The sequence below is a fragment of the Hypomesus nipponensis genome, chromosome 23 (assembly GCF_054491055.1).
Source record: "Hypomesus nipponensis isolate SF chromosome 23, ASM5449105v1, whole genome shotgun sequence".
NCBI lineage: Eukaryota > Metazoa > Chordata > Actinopteri > Osmeriformes > Osmeridae > Hypomesus > Hypomesus nipponensis.
Genome location: NC_140383.1, coordinates 16,421,549 through 16,440,664, shown reverse-complemented (window position 1 = coordinate 16,440,664; position 19,116 = coordinate 16,421,549). Strand labels below are relative to the sequence as shown.

Genomic DNA, 19,116 nt, shown 5'->3' with positions numbered 1-19,116 from the left:
ATGAGTGCATGGAAATATTAACGCGCATTAACCATGGAAGTCCCTAACTAGCATCACATCAGGCACAGAATTTGCATACATTAGCAGGGGAGAGGGGGAGAAAGTGTCCCTCATTTGGGGTTGAGGAAGTTGGCAACCCTTGCTGTACGTCCAATATCAAATCTATTCTTGAGGTTCCACAAATGTTCAAAGCAATTTGGCTTTGAATGTGACTAGTTGATCGAGTTTTCTTCTGTCCCGTCGTTTGAAGCATACCTTTTAGCTCCGGCATGAAAAAATTAAGCTTCCCTGACTGCGTGAATGTGAAAAATTCAAAACTATAATAACCTTGGTTACTACGCCTACTAGACTTCTGCCTGGAATTGTACAAAATTCTGCTAAGGGAATCGCAACCAAAAGACTAAATTGAGTAACGTGTTACTTGTTAGAACAAGAAACTAGTAACGGATTCATTCAATTAAATAAGTAACGTGTTAAGTTACTTGTTACCTAACAAAAGTAGTCTGACTACTGTAACGCGTTACACTCAACACTGGTCGATATTAATGTAAAAATCTTGGGTGCCTTAGACTATGTATGAATTGTGGCACATTGTGACCCATCACCACATGTTTCTGTCCACTGTCAAAATAAAGTAAAAATGTAAAATTAAGTCTCCCCTTCCCGACTCACCTCCATCTGTAGATGGATCCAATATAGGGACTGAGTAATGCGGGTGTAGACCCCTGGCTTGTTCCTCTCCGCACAGCCCTGCCCCCAGCTAGTGGCACCCACTAGCTTCCACACTGCCATATCTTCACAGGCCAGAGGACCACCGCTGTCCCCCTGCAGAAACACACACACTGTTAACAGACACAGGTAACAAACACTGGTGAAACACAGTGACTCTTGAAAATCATCCAAATTAATGGTGTGCTTGAAAAACACATTGTTTTGATTTGAACAAATTATTTGGGGTACTTTTGCACTAATTACAATCTAGAATTTTAATTTATTTAGAATCCTAAATAATTACAACCATAAATGTCCACCTTAAGCCTAGGGCTTTTTTGCCGACCTGGCAGGAATCTGTTCCTCCCTCAAGATAGCCAGCACAAATCATCCAGGAGGAGATGAAGCCTTGGTAGACACCTGGCTGACTACACACTTTAGTGGAGATGAGGGGGACCCGGGCAGAGTGCATCGAAACACTGCCCTCGCCTGGTCAACACACACACAAAAAAAACCTCACTCGCTGTGTGTGTATCATTAACACTCAGTTAAACCTGAAAGAACTTGAAAACTTTGGTTTGACAAACATCAACCCCTTAAAAACAAGACGCCTGTTTTAGGAATGTCTGGACTCACCTCCATCCTCCGTGGCCCCCCATCCTGAGATCCAGCATATCAATCCATCTTCAAAATTCTCCCCAAAGTTAGGCAGACAGATAGGCTCAACATAACCTGGTGGAGAGAAGGTAGGTATTCACACATATCTTGTAAGTTATTTCTTAAATTTGTTTTTAAGAAAGTTTCTAAGAAAAATCTGTGTGATTCATGAAGTGTTCTTAAACAGCAGACTTGTTCACAGGTTTGTTCTTAGAATGATGAATCGCAATATTTCATAAGTTGAAAGCTCGTGCCCCGTTGCTCCTATTTTGGTAAACGCCCCATTAATTCCCATTAAAGGGCATGATATGGCAGGGCCGTGTGCACACTCAGAGAAATGTCAAAACGACATGGTAAAAACGGGTGGAGGCCTCGACAAAAGGCAGAAAAACTCCATAATTCTGAAGTGGAGGTACAGCTGCAAGTTAGCGACAAACAACATATTTAATAGCGTCAACTGTGGATACAAAGCACTAAATAAAACCGATACATGGAATGCAATTACTCATGCAGTGAACTTTGCATCTGGAGAAGTGCGGAGAACTGATGAAGTGAAAAAATAAATGGTTTAACTTTAATCTGAATTCTTAAGCAAAAAAACATAGCCTAGAAATCAGTTGACTGTTACAAATATCCATGAGGACTGCTTTTGGTAGCCTAAAGCGTTCCAAAAGGTAGCCTACTCGTTGCTCTCTGCAAATAAATCGGTATGGTCAAGGAAGATGTGTTCCCTCCTCTGGGAACGATGTGCAACATTTTGCAGCAGCAATAAATACGCCATTGTGTGGTGTAGTCCTATTGTGCGGAATAAGCCTACTTTGGGCCTATAAATACAGTGATAATTCACTTATTATTTGATGGCAAAGTTCCATGTTAACATAATTGATTTGAATTGAAGGATCACTTGTTACCGGGGTAGATCGCCATGGTAACATATGCTGAACGGCTAACCTGGTCGGGAGCAGGTTAAGTTGGAGATCAGAGATCAACCGGTATAAAAACCCCGCCCACTAACTCATTCTTGACGATAATGTTGTCACCGTTCATAGAAGATCCTGTGGAGCTTGGTGCGCGGATAGTCTGAGGTGCGCTCAGAAGAAACAGAACATTTAGAGACTGACAAAACCCTTTCGCATACCCTCATCAGTATCTTTCTGAAAGATATAGGTTCTTAGCAGAGGGAATTACGTATATTGCCAGCTTCTTTTGGCCAATGCGACACATTGAAGCTGTGCACTCACAGTCCCACAGACTGTATGCATATTGTTTTGTTATTTCGCTATGGGTACTTTGATAGTGTAGGTGATGCAGAGAACCTGAGCAAGAACAAGGTCTGCTCCGCAATTTGCAACAGATTTTCTTTAATGGCTGTTGCCACCATATTCTGATTGATGTTGTGATGAAAAAGAGATTTCCAAAGTGCCCTTTGTAAAACTGGACTCTAATATGTTGACAAAATGAAACAAGGTTTTTCGCTCAATGTTCTGATTTCCCTTCTGGAAATGTATGCAAATGATGTCATATTTTACAACTTAACCCATTATGTTGTCCTTGGGTTGCTTTGAGCCATTTTCTAATCATTTCCATATCAGAAATGTGTTTTTTTCCCCAATCAAAACCTTTCAAACCAAGAAGAACAATGGGTATCTGTACAAAGCTCTTCACAAGTGATACATAAATGATCCTTTCACTACTTTCATTGAATTTTGATGTTTCATTCACTTTTATGGCATTTTTAGGATATTGAAAGAGATAAGTGGTGAAAACCCCCAGAAAAGATTCAAAAGGCACAACAAGAAAGCCACAAAAAGGTATTAAAAAGACCAAAACGTAAAACAAAGTTTAACAAATACATCCTCATGTGTTCTCCCTTCCCTAGGAATACAGAAAAATATGTCAGTGTAACTAATTTTAGTGTCATTCATTCAGTCAATTACTATCTCTTCTCATATTACAGTTTTTCTGTCTCCAGCCTTGTTTTTAAAAGCCTCTTATAATCGAGCTCCAAGGGTTTTTTTTTATACAGGGCCCCTCACATTGTCTGCTCCAACCTAATACAAAAGAACATTGTCCCTTTCCAAGGCACACTTTGTCAAAGTTGAAGTTGTCCATTTGACTATTACAAGGTTCATTGCTTATACCTTGTGTCTTTGTCTTGGCTTTGAAGTGGAGGCCCTAGGCTCAGGGGGAGGAAGACGTTCCTATTCCTGCTGAGTTTAACACCATAGCCATTTAATCAATTGAGTCATATTTGAAATGAGCACTTTAAGGACTTGTGTCTTATGTTGAGACCACCACCATTAGTAAGTTATCACAGACACTTCAATCACAGCCACACGTTCACACACTCTCACCATCTGTGTTGCAAGTGGTAAATACAACTCAAAAGTGTACCCCCAAAATGAGCAGGCAGACACAGTTTCCTGATCATCTAGGACCTCCACTTGAGAATATAAATGGTATATTGGATCAATATTCAGCAACCACATATGGCATACATACTGGCGTATGACGATTAGTTTCACTGTTACCTCTGTATGGCACAGTGGGATGACACAGTCACTGCAGAGAACAGTAATACATTTCACTCCTACAATATTCATAAATAATTGTTGAGTGAACATGGTCACATAGATTAGGCTACTTGAAACATACATATGCCTGGGCTTCCAACCTGCTGCCACCAGGGTCTGAAGAAATGCCCCCTTCCACTCCTTCCATCATGGGGTGACCCTGATAGATATCCTAAAAAAGGGACTAGTTCAGGCAATTCAGCCTTGTACTTGTTGGACTTAAAATATGTACAGGTATTGGCTTACCGTTTTGAATTATGGTTTTATTTTTATTTGCTCCCACAATCGTTTGCCACTGCAGGGTTGCAACTAAAATAATACAGCAACAAAAGTTTAACGTTGTGGAATGCACACATGTAATTAGGATCACATCTTCAATAAGTCATGTAGCTTACGCATTTACAGCTGCTATTTTCTGCCAGATTGGCTGCAGCGACTTTGTTGAATTTTGCCTATATTATATGTCTGTATTCCTGATATGATTGTATTACAATATTTCACGCAAGAGGAGCAGACAAAGTTTGTAAGATTGTCTGCTCCTCCTCCGTGAAATATGCGGCTCTTGTTTCGTCCATGTTTGCGATTGGACATACGGTTCAAACCCCGCCCCTTTATGTGAACGCGCACGTCTCTAGATTGGAAAGATCTGGGTTGAGTTAGAGAATTGATAACCGCCGTCGTGATACCGCTTATCGTGACTGCGATTGTTAGGCTTCGCGTAGCCGGGTAACTGAAAGTAATCCAGAGCATGTTGATCTTGATTCGTAGTACAGGCCCCATGTCTACCAAAACACTAACACACGTTCGCTTTCAACAGGAACATTTAATCAATCATAGCACATGTCATAACAAACACTAACATCAGATGAAATGCCAAAAACTGCATTCTATTATACAGTGTATGTGTCAGGGCTCACAGTATATGGATCATAGATTGTGTTTTGCAATGCTGTTTCTTTTGAAGCCTGTTTACATTTTTGTTTTGTTGGGTTTAGTAAATGCATGCATTTTGTTTCTTTTGTTGCATAAATTCAGAACAAATTATTAATGACCCATCTCAGGGTAGCTTTATAGAATGTACGGTTACTGTATTGGAAAAAAAGAAGACAGAAACATTATTGCTGCAGTAAAGGCTTCAGTTGCAACAGAACATTACCGCAAGAAATATGCAATATATACATTTACAGTATTTCATCAGTTACCCTAGCTCTGGCCCTTCTCTGAGCACCACCACACATTCTAACTCCTCTCCCTTGCCCCACTCCTATCCCTTGTCCTGGTACTTGTCTTCCCCTCCCTCGTGCAGGCATTACATATTCTTTCTTTCTTCGTGTTTCTCTGTATTGTTCTTTTTCCACATAAGATTAGCCCAAAGAGGTCCTCTTACTGTATATACCTTATGGTCATCCGATTGAAAGAACCTCAACACCTGAGGGTTTCCTAGTTGGGAATCAGCTGTGATTTACAGTATTTGCATAACTTCAACCAGCTGTTTCTCAGTAGCAATGGAATAAAAGACAGGGGATATGTTTGTGTTTCAATTTACAATATGATCAGCTGTTTACTTTGGCTTTAACTAATAAGTTAGGTTTTGGACATGATGTTATTTGTTCCAACATACAGTGTGAAAGCATTGGTAAATTGGGCAGTAGAAATCAATTGTTTTAGTCTTGGTTGAACTTGTGTGTAAAAGAAGAAGAATTTTGTGTCAAAGCAACAAGAAATTTGGTAATTGTAGAGCCAACACAGACGGATGTTGTGCTAACTGTGTCAAGAGTTTAGGAAACTAGGAAACAGCAATTGTAAAATAGGCCTACTGTATTAATATAGGCCTAGCACAATTCATACAATTCCAAGTGCTTTACAAATGAGCAAAAGTGTAAGTGTAGTGTGTATTTATTAAAACAAAACAAAAACATAGGTGTAAAATTATGAAAATTATTAGTTGGAAAATTATAAGGCAGAGAAATATTCAATTTTAAATTAGAACGGATGAAAAAAGTAAAAAAAAAAAAAAACATCAAAAATAAGAAAACATCTCTGTGAAAGTGGGGTTTGAGAACAAATTTGTTCGTAAGAACATTTGGTGAATGAGGCCCAATACTGTTTTCTCTAGCAGAGCCTGCATCACCCTATCAAAGACTCCTTATTCATAGTTTTCAGTCACATGACATGGCGGTGACCTGGAGGGCAGAAAGCTGCTGGCGATGGCGGCTCACACTGTTGAGATGCAGCAAAAGCCGGCAAATTTACCTTACCACGTTTCTTTGGATCACCTCTTAGCTAAAGAAAAGGAAAGATATAGACACAAACTGCAAGTGTTGGGCACTTGCGATCCATATACAGCACCCGCTGCCGTATTTCTGCCCCTAAAAAGGTTTTTATATATGTGATGACTATGTGATAGCATTACTGTCAGGGTGGCCTTGGGTCCTTAAAAAGTCTTAACTCACTTTTCCAAAAATAAGGCCTTAAAAAGTATTACATTTTGTAAGCTATATGCGCTGCATTGTCTATAGTTAGGTCAGAGCGTAGCCTACTGCGCAGATTTTGATGACGTAAAGCATCGGCAATACAGGTACTACAGCAATGGTTGATAGCTACTCAATTTAGACACATGGGGAAATTCAAGTTCAATTACAATGGTTTCAAAAGAAGTAGTAGTCTTGGGTTGGTGCCTGTAAATGCTTATGAAGCGAACTGCGTGTCGGAAGAATTTCAAACTTAGGACAATGGGGATCAGAGCGATGGAATCGCACGTGCAGAGCAAAAAACACAGAGACTACGTAAAGGCACGCCAGCATCCTGCAATTGCTACTTTCTGCTGCACCATTTCCACCGCTAGCAACGATGTCAACGCTACAACGCTGGATGTTACGATCCAGAAATCCAGAGCCAACAATGCCATCTGACCTCTGAGCAATTACGCACATTTTGTCAATGTTCTTAAACTCAACCGATTATTGTCATTTAACTGTACTCAGGGTTCATACACATTTTGACCAACGGATTTCCATGACTTTTCCATGCCTTTTCAATGACTTTAAACCAAATTTCCATGACCAAAGTTTTTGTGAAATCTTGGTGTATACGTTAAAAGTTTGTATTACACGGCTGTACGTAATACTTAAATTGGGCTTCCCAACGTTCTGCGGTGAACATTTTCTTCTTTTTTTTTACTTTGCTATGCATATTTGACCGCTGTCACGGGAAGTGGCCTTTTTTGCCTCGGATTCACATCTTTCATAGCACTCCGCAAGCAGTCCGGTAACTTTTCAACCCCAGCGTACTCTGTTGCTTAGCGACGTCAGCTGATTTGAAGCCTAAATAATGTTAAACGTCTATGAAGTTCAACGTCTTTCACAAACTATTTTTCTGCTGATCAACACTACGAATGGTAACAATTAAATTGTAAAAAGACACACTGTGTTAAGTTATTTTTTTGGCAAGTAGCCGTGTAATAAGCGACATAATGTATAGAACGCCGGTCATAGTCGGGAAAATAAGCTCTTTCAGCCCACATTACCTCCGCAGTTAGGACTTTTTTGTCACAGCATCGGTTATCGACCCCTGCTGCTAGGCGTAGCAGTGGACCTCGCTGTGGTGAGAAAGCCGGTGATGTAGCTTTGCTACCAGCACCCATCACCGGCTGCTGTAGCTTTGCTAGCAGCAGCGCTGTGATGTTTGCTAGCTTTGGAATGGCTAGTTAATGCCGCCTCTCCCATGTTTGAAATGTCGAATGATTTTCCACCACACAACCAACATTTTGCTCGTCCCGGGTCTTTGTCTGTTGTAATGTATCTTTCCATTTGTAGCCAAGCATCGTTAAATCTACACTTTCCTGGCATTTTGAATTATCCCTCGCGCTTCTCTGAGTTACTGTTGCTATGGCCATCTAACTTTTCAGTTAGTATGAAAGCGTATGCCTGCTTATATTTTGAATGTATTTCTTTTAAAAGCATGTGCATTATTTAAAACTCAGCATAAATGAACAACATGAAAATATGATAACAACTTTCCATTACTTTTCCAAAACTTTTGGGATTTTATTTTTTTCAAGCACTTTTCCAGGCCTGGAAATAACCATTTTAAAATTCCATGACTTTTCCAGGTCAACAGTCATTAGTGTGTTTATTTGGAAAGATTACTGTATATTTCCACTTTTGATTTGTATTTACATTGTAAGTTTGGTCTTAAATTTAATGTAGAAGTGGTATTAAAAGGTCTTAAAAAGTCTTACATTTGACCTGTTTATACCTGTAGACACCCTGACTGTAAACTAGCTAACCCCTCTCTCTCAAACAATAACTATTCAAACGGAAAGTCAACTTTTCCTTACATTTTTACTTATGACAACCTCAATTCCCAAAAAGTTGGGATGCTGTGAAAAAAGTAAATAAAAACCAATCAGTCTTAACACAAGCCTCACACATTGTCTTTGTTTTACATTCAGTTGAATATCGAAAAAATACCATGATTAATATACCTGTATATTCTTGTGTTCAACTTAAAGGCGCCGTCACACCATAAAGTTCTGGTCAACGTTCTATGACATTAGAGGAAACGTTGGTAATTGTCCATGGTCGCTGGTATAGTGCCAGAAGAGCGTTGGGTGGAAGCTGATGATGCTGGTAATCGTCGTAATTGGCAGAGAACGCTGGTCCCCAAAAAATGTTTTGAACATGGACAAAAGTTCTCATGGACACCAGCGTTATTCAAAGGTTTAATTTTAAACGCTGGATAACGCTGAAGAACGTTTGACTAACGTTGCATGCCTTTGGCTATCGTTAGTCAGTCGTTAACCTAGCGTTACTTGATTGTTATTCATCGTTTGCTTTCGTCACACGTTGTTGCGCGCCAGTGACACGTGGTCACGCTAATAGTTCAGGGGTGTCTTACTTGGTCACTGTTACACGCTCCTCATGCGTCAGTCCCACACTAGTCATGTGTTATAGTCACATTAGACACACGGCAGATGTGTCCACCTCGCTATAGAACGCTCAAAATTGAACGATTAGAACATTCAGAGAACGTTGACCATAACGTTATGGTGTGACGGGGCCTTTACTTGAGCTTGATGAAGTGTTGGCTGCAAATACGTGTATATTTGGATGGCTGGCATTCTTTGCCCTCCCCGGAGACAGAGGTAACGTTAGGTTTAATGGCACAAATCCACAATCTCCTCCTCACTGGGTTTTTTTTATCGGACAAAATTCTAAAGAAACACAGCCCAGGCTTGTGTCCTCTTTGATTACTTCATTCGATAGAACAACAACTATCTGGCATTTTGGCAACACAAAAGCAACAGACTCAAAGAAAATGTATGCCTTTATGGCGGGCAGCGGAAATACTTTTTTGCCGTCCGAGGGTGCGTGTGCCCCTTGGAATGTGACGTCACGTGAAAACTAAGAATTATTGCCCTTGAAATCTTTAAATATTTCTGTATTTAAATATACATTGAGAAATAGTTTGATGATTCAAAACTTTTGTTTTATATAGCTATGTGTCTTTGCCCTGTGCTACTATATTATCATATATAGTAAGTGTTTATCCATCAGGATGTTTGTTTTATGGTTTGTGACACAAACAACACCATATTACGTGAAGAGAACAGGGGGGTGTTCCATCAACGTCGATTAAGGAAACGCCAGACTTATTTAGTTAAGTCTCGTTTACTTCAGCAAGAGTTCTGTTAAGGTGGCTTATTCTAGTTCTAGCTACTTAACCAAGGTAACTTATACTTCTGAACTAGCCTCCTCCGTGTTTGGCTAAAAGTTGAGCTAAATTAAGATGTGTTGCATAGCATTACAGCGGAAACTGAATCTCAAAAGACAGTTCCGTCGAGTAAATTAAAGCGTGCAAAGCACTTCATGTTCGGAAACATAAGTGCAAACTGTTTGAAGTGCAAACAGGAATGAATGTATGTGTTTACTTGATCTCCAAAGAATCTATTAATTTAAATAAACAAGTTAAGAAATAATGTCACTTTAACTGTTTTCAAAAGCCATTGGTTAATTGATTAAATAAGGCCTTCGAAAATACGCTGAGCAGTTAGACAAGTTAAATCAATTATGGCGTATCCATTCTTTGACAACCCTGTGGATGAAGGTGCTTAGATTATACAAAGAGCGTTTATCCCACCAGCCCCAAGGGTCTTCAGAGACCAGTATCTGTGGAAGAGGTATAGGTTCAGCAGGCCCTGCATAGTTCTAGATCCATTTTATTGTCATTCTTTAAAAAAAATTACTGAGAAAAACACTTAAGCAACTCATAAGGATGGCAATGAACACATAAGAGCAGCCTACCATCCTTAGTAGAAAGGATAGTAGTAGACTTTAATAGAAAGAAGAGTAGTAGACTGCAGTCTATTTAGGTAGGCCTAGACTATGTAGTCTGCTGGAATCACACACAAGGAAGCAAACTCACTCTAGCCAAGCTTTGACCACTGTTCGGTCTGTCTGCATCTCTGTGTGTCTTTGCATGTGGGACATTCTTGAATAGGGTTGGTGACTTAAAAAGGTTTAGCAAAGGCAACTATGCCAGGAAATATGAAGGTTATACCTTGCTCCAAAGCAGTACCTGAATATTATCATCAGTTTTCCAGGTCATCTTGAAACACAAAGAATCAAGGAGACTTTTTATTCAATTGTATTAAGTATTTTCATTGTTTAAAGTAGCCTCTATATTACTAGCCTGGCTCTGCCCTCCTACGTACTTCCGCTCGATTTGGATTTTGCTTCTGTACTAGGTCTGGGAGCTTGACTTTGAAGTCGGTTTCCAGAAACACATTTTTTGTAGGTCCAATCAGCGAACAGAGGGAGTGGCTGAGAACGATGACGTTAATGTTGTGCACTAGTTTGAGCAGTTCAGTAATGGCGGCGGAGAAAGATGCGAGCGAAGCTATTCTGCGGTTGTGGCAACGCTGCCGAATATCCATAGGTTAAAGCCGGAGCAAGAATATTCCTTGCTTAGTTTTGTTATTGGCCATGATGTTGTGGCCCTCCTCCCCACGGGGTTCGTAAAAGTTTGATTTTCCAGCTACGGCAGCAAGCTCTGTTACAATAGTGGTGAAGGAGTTGGCTAAGGCGAACACTTGCGATTGGTTATGGCAAATCAGAGTGGCTCTGGGCAGATCCAATAGTTTTCAACTTCAACAGAGGATCCACCTTCAAGGAAGTTAACGTTTGTCAATGGAGAGATCCCAGACCCTCTGTACAAATGAAATGTACGAGGGTCTGGTTAGGAGCAGGCTACTATATTACTTCATCCTCTCCTGGATTCCCCGATGTTATAGGTGCAATATACTGTCCCCATGGGTGTATCCAGGTCCACTGGAAGACTCAAGGGGTGACTGCCTGGTGCCCCCAGAGTTGAAAAAGTGTTTCTAAAATGCCCTCTAGAGTGGCAAAAATCAGACCAAGTGCCCAACTGTCTGCCATTCATCATGGCATTTTTTTTTACCTCTGCCTGTTCCTGCACGGCCCTGTTATTCAATAAACCCTCTGCACTTGGATCCTGAGGTCTGGTCTGGTTACATATACACACCCATTTTTGGAGAGGGAATGTTCCCAAGAAAAGAAGGGAGGTAGGCCTGCAGAGAATTGTGGGAGAAATAAAGGATTTCCTATGTGCTAATGTCAATTACAATAGGTAGATCTGCTTTGCCTTATTTATCCGTCTTGTACTTGATCTAATTTTTCATTACTATTTACTGTGTGTTCCTATTGTAAACTACACTCACTGGCCACTTTATTAGGTATATCTCGCTAGTACCGGGTTGGACCCCCTTTTGCCTTCAGAACTGCCTTAATTGTTTGTGGCATAGTTTCAACAAGGTGTTAGAAACATTCCTCAGAGATTTTGCTGCAGATTTGTGGAGGCCATTGGAGTACAGTGAACTCATTGTCATGTTCAAGAAACCAGTTTGAGATGATTTGAGCATTGTGACATGGTGCATTATTCTGCTGGAAGTAGCCATCAGAAGATGGGTACACAGTGGTCATAAAGGGATGGACATGGTCAGAAACAATACTCAGGTAGGCTGATGTTCGGTTTGAACTTCAGCAAGTTGTCTTGACCACGTCTACATGCCTAAATGAATTGAGTTGCTGCCATGTGATTAACTATTTGTGTCAACAAATAGTGTATGTTGTGTATAATAGTCAGTGTCTGCCTGATTGTATAACAAACACATTTTGGCTGTGTGCTCTGTTTTTCTCTATTCAATTTACATGTTGTCCTCTGACCATGCCTCAAAGAGACAGACTTAGCTAGAACATGTCTGACCTGATCATTATTCTTGTAAAAGCGTGTTACTCTCTCAAATCATGTGGTACTCTTTATACTTAATTATATAATCACACTTAGTGATAACGTTCTAGTGGAGACAAGACAGCAATCTATTTCAGAGATGCTGGCATGGTCATTAATACAATTATTAACTGTCCCATACCGTTAAATATCAGTGGTTCTGCCAATTTCATCAGAGCAATGTCATAGTCCAGGCCTTTTGGACGGTAGCGGTCGTGGTAGATTATCTTCTCCACAGCCAAAGCCTGAGCTCCGTTGACTGGTTGCTCTATCAATCCTACATGCACTGCCCACAGGGTAGGGTATGCAAACCTGAGAAGGTAAGTGTAATGATGCTCGGTAGAGGGTAGGTTCAATTTATTCTCTGGGTATGAAGCTAAGACACATATGGACTAAACTAGATGAAAAAACATTCAGAGAGAACTATAATTTAACCAGGGATGCACCAAATCCAGATTTTTGGGGTTTGGCCGAATACCGAAGCCACTGCTTAAGATTCTGCCAAATCCAAAACCGAATACCGAATCCTTCTCCCATCCTCAGTCCATTAACACAGTAAACACATTCATGAAGTAAACAACATTCATAGCAGTGTATTTTTCATTTTATTGTATTTTAACTGTAAAAAAAAAGAATAGGCAACATTATGCGAGGAAGACTATGTGGGAAAAACTATTTTGACAATTGCCATATGCCTATATTTACCCTATCTCAAGATCCAATCAATATCCAAAATATTAGCCATTTAGATTTCTGGATTTTTTTGGGGATGTGTCATACACAAATGTTTTAACAGCGGAGATGTTGTGTATTGTATAGGGTCCTTGCCACCATGAGACAAATCGGCATTGCAAATTTAACATTTCGCTCGACTTGAATCGCCTTCTTTTGACTAAAAGTACTGCCAAACAACACTTTCTGCTCACAAGTTCCATTTTCACTTTCTCTCAGCCTAGTGCATTGAATGGTCCACCTACGTATACACCTTCCCATAATCGACGGAGGTGTCATTACGTCGTAGGGTTCGGCCACACCCCGTCAAAACGCCCAATATTTGTCCGAAACCAAACCCTGTCAAAAAGCCCAATATTCGTCCAAAACCAAATTCTGCAGTCGGTGCATCCCTATACCCATACTACGATACTAGAAAGTATCCCAGAAGAAGATTTAGAATGTCCCAATACATAGTGGTAATTTTGGCATACTGCATTTGACATACTATGTCTTAACGAAATCCAATCGCTTTTTGTAGTACGCAAGCCAGCATTATTTTTTGGGGGCTATTATGACCCACAATCCTCAGTGTAGCAGACGATACGTCACATAACGCAATGTTATAATGAAGTAGTATTTCCCAACTGTATGTATACTGTTGCAACAGTGCGTACTATGTGCAGGTGCAGTATGTACTAAAAGAAGTATGAGATGTGAGATGCAGGGAGGGACTTAAATAACCAAATTATGGACAAGACAGCTAAAACTAACAAACCTAACAACTCAACTAATAAGCAAACTGAAACTAAGATAGAGACAACCAGACACAGGAGAAACTAATCAGATCAGGAACGACAAACACACTGCTTGGAATCACAGTTTAGAATTTCAACATAAAAGACATGGCTAATTAGGTGACTAGACATGGCACAAAAAAGTTTGTTGTATCTTTTTTGGTGTATTTGTATGCATATGTTTGTGCTTGTAGGTCATTGTATGTACGCATGTGTGCTGTGTGCATGTGATTGCATGTACGTGTGTGTACTATGTTTTTTTTCTTCTTGACTCACCCGTACACACAGTGAGCAGCAGTTAGGATCCAACGTGAAGTTATGATTGAACCTCCACACAAGTGTTCATTCTGGAAGTGCAGGCTCACCTGCCAGGGGAACTGACCTGATGCAGACATGTTACCCCCTACAATACGTCTGCTGAAGCGAGGCCTGGTGCCACAGTCTGTACACAGACACACAAAGTACAGTTTATCATTAGATGATACATTGACATTCACTGGAATATTTTAATTATTTATGCATTTTATGCACAAATACAGAAATGCATTAATCAATTATAGTTTACTTCACCTAGACATTTTATTGTGGTCACCCTGCCTGAGCTGCATTGGGTCTTACTGGAGAGAGAGTTAGGAGAGGGAAGACAACAAAAGATCACCCTCACATGAACTGGGTCTGCTGCTTTATCCCAAATATTTTCAAATCCCCCTTACAGATTCTGAAATAATTCAGGTTGTTTATTAGCATTTTTTAAATGCTAGTGGAAGTTATGGGGACAGTTGTATTTACTTGCCCTGTCAAACCACATCTCATAATTTCAAGTAAAATCATGACAATTTTACAAATACTTTGACATCAGGCTAATGTACCTGAGGTGGCTGGCATTATGAATCTTAATGGCCTGCTGCAATCCAGAATGGTTTATGTTGATGGAGATCAGATTGTTCTGGAGGTCCTGCTCTATGGAGGAACAGGGAAGGGAGCTGGACTCCACGTATCTGTGGGACCAGATCAAGAGACAGACATGAAAACCCCTCACCTTTCGGCGAAATTCTCAGTTTTGAAACGAAAATAGGTGACTGTTTTTACGCGAAGGGCCTTGCATCACCAGTGCAGACCACCATCAGAAGATGAAAGAACTCCTGGCCTCTGTGATTTACCTGACTGAATTTGGTGAATGATGGTTTCAATCATTTTTATATTTTCTGGTATATCTAAGTTAAGTTACCCAGGAGCTCTGTTTACATAGACTTAGCTAACGTTAGCTAGCGTTACAGCTTGATGAATTGAGTCATTGAACACAGCAGGAGAGAACCCAGCTAAAACATGACGTTGCGGCAACGTTGCCAGTAGGTGCTCAGTTGGTAACCCGCGACGTTACCTTCTGGCAACGTCGTAGCAACGTTATAAAGGGAATGTTGCCAGTTAGTCCCATGGACAACGTTGCCGCGACGTCGTACCTTGGTCGGCTGGTTACGTTATTTTTAGACCTGTTGGCAACGTTGCCGCGACGTTCTACCTTGGTCGGCTGGTAACGTCATTTTTAGGTCCGTGGGCAACGTTGCCGCAACGTTGTACCTTGGTCGGCAGGTTACGTTATTTTTAGGTCCGTGGGCAACGTTGCCGCGACGTTGTACCTTGGTCGGCTGGTTACGTTAATTTTGGTCCCGTGGACAACGTTGCCGTGACGTTGTCCCTTGGTCGGCTGGATACATTCATTTTGGTACCATGGGTTAATTTGCCGAAGTCGCACTTGGTCGCAGGACAACGGATCTCGAGTGCAGTGGTTTATCCATGGAGAGATCACACTGGACTGCTCTCAGTTCTAACACTTTTGTAATGTAGCAATAGTCTACATGAATTTCAATCACACAATATTAAATGTTGCACCCAGCACTTATAAATGTAGACAATGTATGTAATTCATGTGCAGCTCAGCCCCAGCATGGTCATCAATTTTCTAATATCTGCATTTAATAAATAAAAGACTGAATTTGGAATATAATTCTTATATTCTTAGCCTTAGGCCTATATTAAAATATAAGTCTTTCATTCTTTACATGTACAAAAGCAATCAATGTGTGATGTGTAACATGATTAAGCAAACATTCTTTGTCCAGCACACCAAAGCTGTATGACACACAATGCAAATTTGAGCTGCAATAATTTTGTAATACAAAATTGTTAAATGTGACCAAAAGGCAAGCGATTCTTAAGTTTAATTTCCAAAGACAAGTCATCACAGAATATTACAATTCTTCCTTAGCAAACCTAGGTTTGCTCAGTCTGCCCCTAAGCAACAACTTTGCGCATGCCCATTTCAACGCATCTCTGAAACTGGGATTTCAGAAAAGAGTTTGCAGGGATTCCAACTGAACGCATGGATTTCAACTGGAAATTAGCTACTTCAAAGGTGAGTTTCTTTACAGAAATAGATTTAAATATATAAACATATTTTCTGAAATTGGATGGAGCATGCTATTACGTATAGGTTTGAAATTTAGGCTATTTAGCCTGGTTATCTGTTTCAGATTCACATTGTTTACGTTAGGATTTTGCTAGCTACTAGCTAGTAGTAAAGCTAGTATAATGTACTGTAGAGGTAAGGCTAAACCCTCCAGAAAGTTATGTTTAGATACTGAAAATACATACATCAAAGTTTAGCGTCTCACAAATCACCCACAAAAGAATCAGTGAAAATAAACGGTCAGAACTGTTAGAAAAAACCTTGTCCGAAAATAGTTTATTCAACCCTGGATTTTCAAAGACACGTGGAGCTAGCGCGTGGCTGATCGCGTTTTGATCAGTCGGTCATGAATGGCGTCTATAAAAGTATAATGTCACTAATTCTTCCAATTTGTAAATTACATCTGTTTTTGGATAAGTTTATTCGTTTTAACCTTAAGATGCGTGAGTTCTAAATATTTCCGACGCTTCCACGAGTGAGTTTATTCCAAAACGGCAGCTAGGTAGCTTTAATTAGCTTCTGTTACCTATCAACCTAGCATAATACTCGTAGCAATGCTCCTACCTGCTAGTGTTACTTGTTAGCCTACTAATTGTACATTTTGAAGCCATACTATAGCGTTTGTCACATAGTTTGTCTATCGGAAAATAATCGGTTGTAATTAGTGCTGTCAAATGATTAAAATATTTAATCGCGATTAATCGCATTAATGTCATAGTTAACTCGCGATTAATCACAATTAATCGCACATTTTTATCTATTCTAAATGTCCCTGATTTATTTTTGTCCCAATCTTTTTTTAAATTTTAATGCTCTTATCAACATAGAAAAGTGGTTCGGATTGCTTTGTGCAAATATTTTTTTTATTGAAAACAACATTGCAATCGCCTGGCTTTGACGAGGGGGCAGAGAATTCGCATCAGCTGTGTGCTTGGCCATCAAGTGGTATTTCAGACTGGACGTGCTGCGATGATAGCTCAGTTTACAACGACAAAACACACAGATCACTGGTCTTGTCAATAGAACCATTTGGCAACTTTTTAAAAGCAAACTTTCCATTCAGAATCTTATTGGCATCCATTTCGGCATCTCGCGCTCGTCATCCACTCAAAACGTAACGTTAGCCTACTACCAGAGAATGTCTAATATCCGTAAACGGGCTCTGCTACTACTCTTTAGCCAGCTCGCAAGCCAAACGAGTGTTTGGCGTGCCTGTTGTTTTGTTTCCGGTCTAGCTAGATCCGGTGTGGTGTTGTAGTTTTTCTAACGTCGGTAGTTGTTGCAACAGCATGTGAAAAAACCTACAAAGTTTGCTAGGCCAAAAAGAGCGTTAATCGCACGATAAAATAATTGACGCCGTTAATTTGGGTTTGCGTTAACGCCGTTAATAACGCGTTAAACTGACAGCACTAGTTGTAATCAAAGAATCACACATGTGCAACGCTACTGTGGGGCCCTGCTTTCGAACAATCACACGTGCGATGCTACTCCTTTTTATATCCATTTCAAAATGCTAATACTATGTACTTAAACTACATTCCACTTTCATTTCTGTACAGAGTATCCTACCACCGTCACACGGCCTAGCACTGTGTCCCTGGGAAATTATGGTAAAGTAATGAATGACCGTTTTTAACAGTGACAATAATTGTATGAACCATGGCAACCCTAAAGGCTATGTTTTGAAGCAAAAGCATCACTTAAAACTTTTGCATCACCAGACCCCTAGGTGTCAACTCTGGTCTGGTAGAGGAGAACCCATATGGGGTCCAGGAAATAAGCTGGCAGCCAAGCAAGTGCAAATATAAGACACTCAAAGCTTCTCAATAGCATTGCCAACTCATTGTAAGGCATACTTAAGTTGTTCTGATCGTGGCAGGGGGATACATATTTGTCAAAACAACAAATGTTGTCTTACTAATGCTTTGTATACAACCATTCAAGGTAACGTGTTATTTACATCAATGTTACAACTAATCTAGAAGAACCACAGTGTATGCCAATCATGTTAACTCTTGTAAACTTGTTTTACTTGTCTTTACTGACAGACACATTAGTTTAACCCTCATCCTTGAGGGTTTAGGTTGGTTGAGGGGCAGTTCTATGGGCGTATGTGAAGCCCTCTGTGACATGCTTGCGTGTAAAAAGGGCTATACAAATACATTTGATTTATGTTCCAGAAGATGGAGACATTGGAGGAGAACCAGCGAGAGGCTCTCCTATTCAGGTGACGACAGGGCAGACACGCTGAAGAGGTGCCAGTGATGGACCTACAGGTGGCCCAAACACAGGCTGAACTCCAAGACCTTGAGGAGCGCCTTAAGGTGCTGGAGTTCCGAAAGAGTGGTAGGTGTTTTGAGATGCCGTGAACTATGGCTTACGCGCAGCGTTCAACGTTCAAATTGGTGCTAACAATAAGTTCATGACTTCTAATTGCAGATGCTGTGATGAAGTGGGAGACGGGACTAGGAGAGAAGGCTGTGGAGCTCCTCATAGCGGACACACTCAAACACGCCCCGGCAGCCCATTCAAAACAAGCCAGGTGAATGAATCATGATTGCAGCTTCCATATCCAACCTTTCACATGGCTATGTGACAAACTAGAATCCCATAATCTTTTTTTGATGAAGTATATTATTCTAGATGTGATTTTTTTATGACTTGTACAGCCCCTTTTGCACGTGCAATTATGTTGATAGGACACTAACTTATTTTGTCCTCATTGTCAGGGCCAACAGACAGGACCTGTAGTGGAGACTGGCAGAAGATTTTAATTCACTGTTTGGCACTTTGTTTGAAATAAAATGACTGAATGTTACATGGAAATGCTGCCTTGTTTATGCTTGAGTTAGGCTACACATCACACAAACATAGTCCTCCTAAAGTTGGC

General features: G+C 40.3%; 1 protein-coding gene and 1 long non-coding RNA gene across 2 annotated transcripts in view; one reads left to right on the top strand and one right to left on the bottom strand.

The window, feature by feature from the left end:
• Window positions 1-648: 648 nt before the first annotated feature.
• Window positions 649-19,116, bottom strand: part of tmprss3a (transmembrane serine protease 3a) — a 120,408-nt gene continuing 101,940 nt past the window's right edge. Inside the window, exons 6-12 of the mRNA XM_084689321.1 lie at window positions 14,629-14,757; window positions 14,330-14,376; window positions 14,036-14,201; window positions 12,394-12,563; window positions 1,348-1,443; window positions 1,058-1,200; window positions 649-825 (exon numbers count right to left, since the gene is read on the bottom strand). Of these exons, the coding sequence (XP_084545447.1) occupies window positions 649-825; window positions 1,058-1,200; window positions 1,348-1,443; window positions 12,394-12,563; window positions 14,036-14,201; window positions 14,330-14,376; window positions 14,629-14,757 (928 nt within the window). The remainder of the gene's footprint in view (window positions 826-1,057; window positions 1,201-1,347; window positions 1,444-12,393; window positions 12,564-14,035; window positions 14,202-14,329; window positions 14,377-14,628; window positions 14,758-19,116) is intronic.
• On the top strand, window positions 17,720-19,052 carry LOC146234388 (uncharacterized). Its single transcript, XR_014741669.1, has 4 exons — window positions 17,720-17,836; window positions 17,956-18,572; window positions 18,666-18,768; window positions 18,956-19,052. It is a non-coding gene; the product is annotated as an uncharacterized LOC146234388 (long non-coding RNA).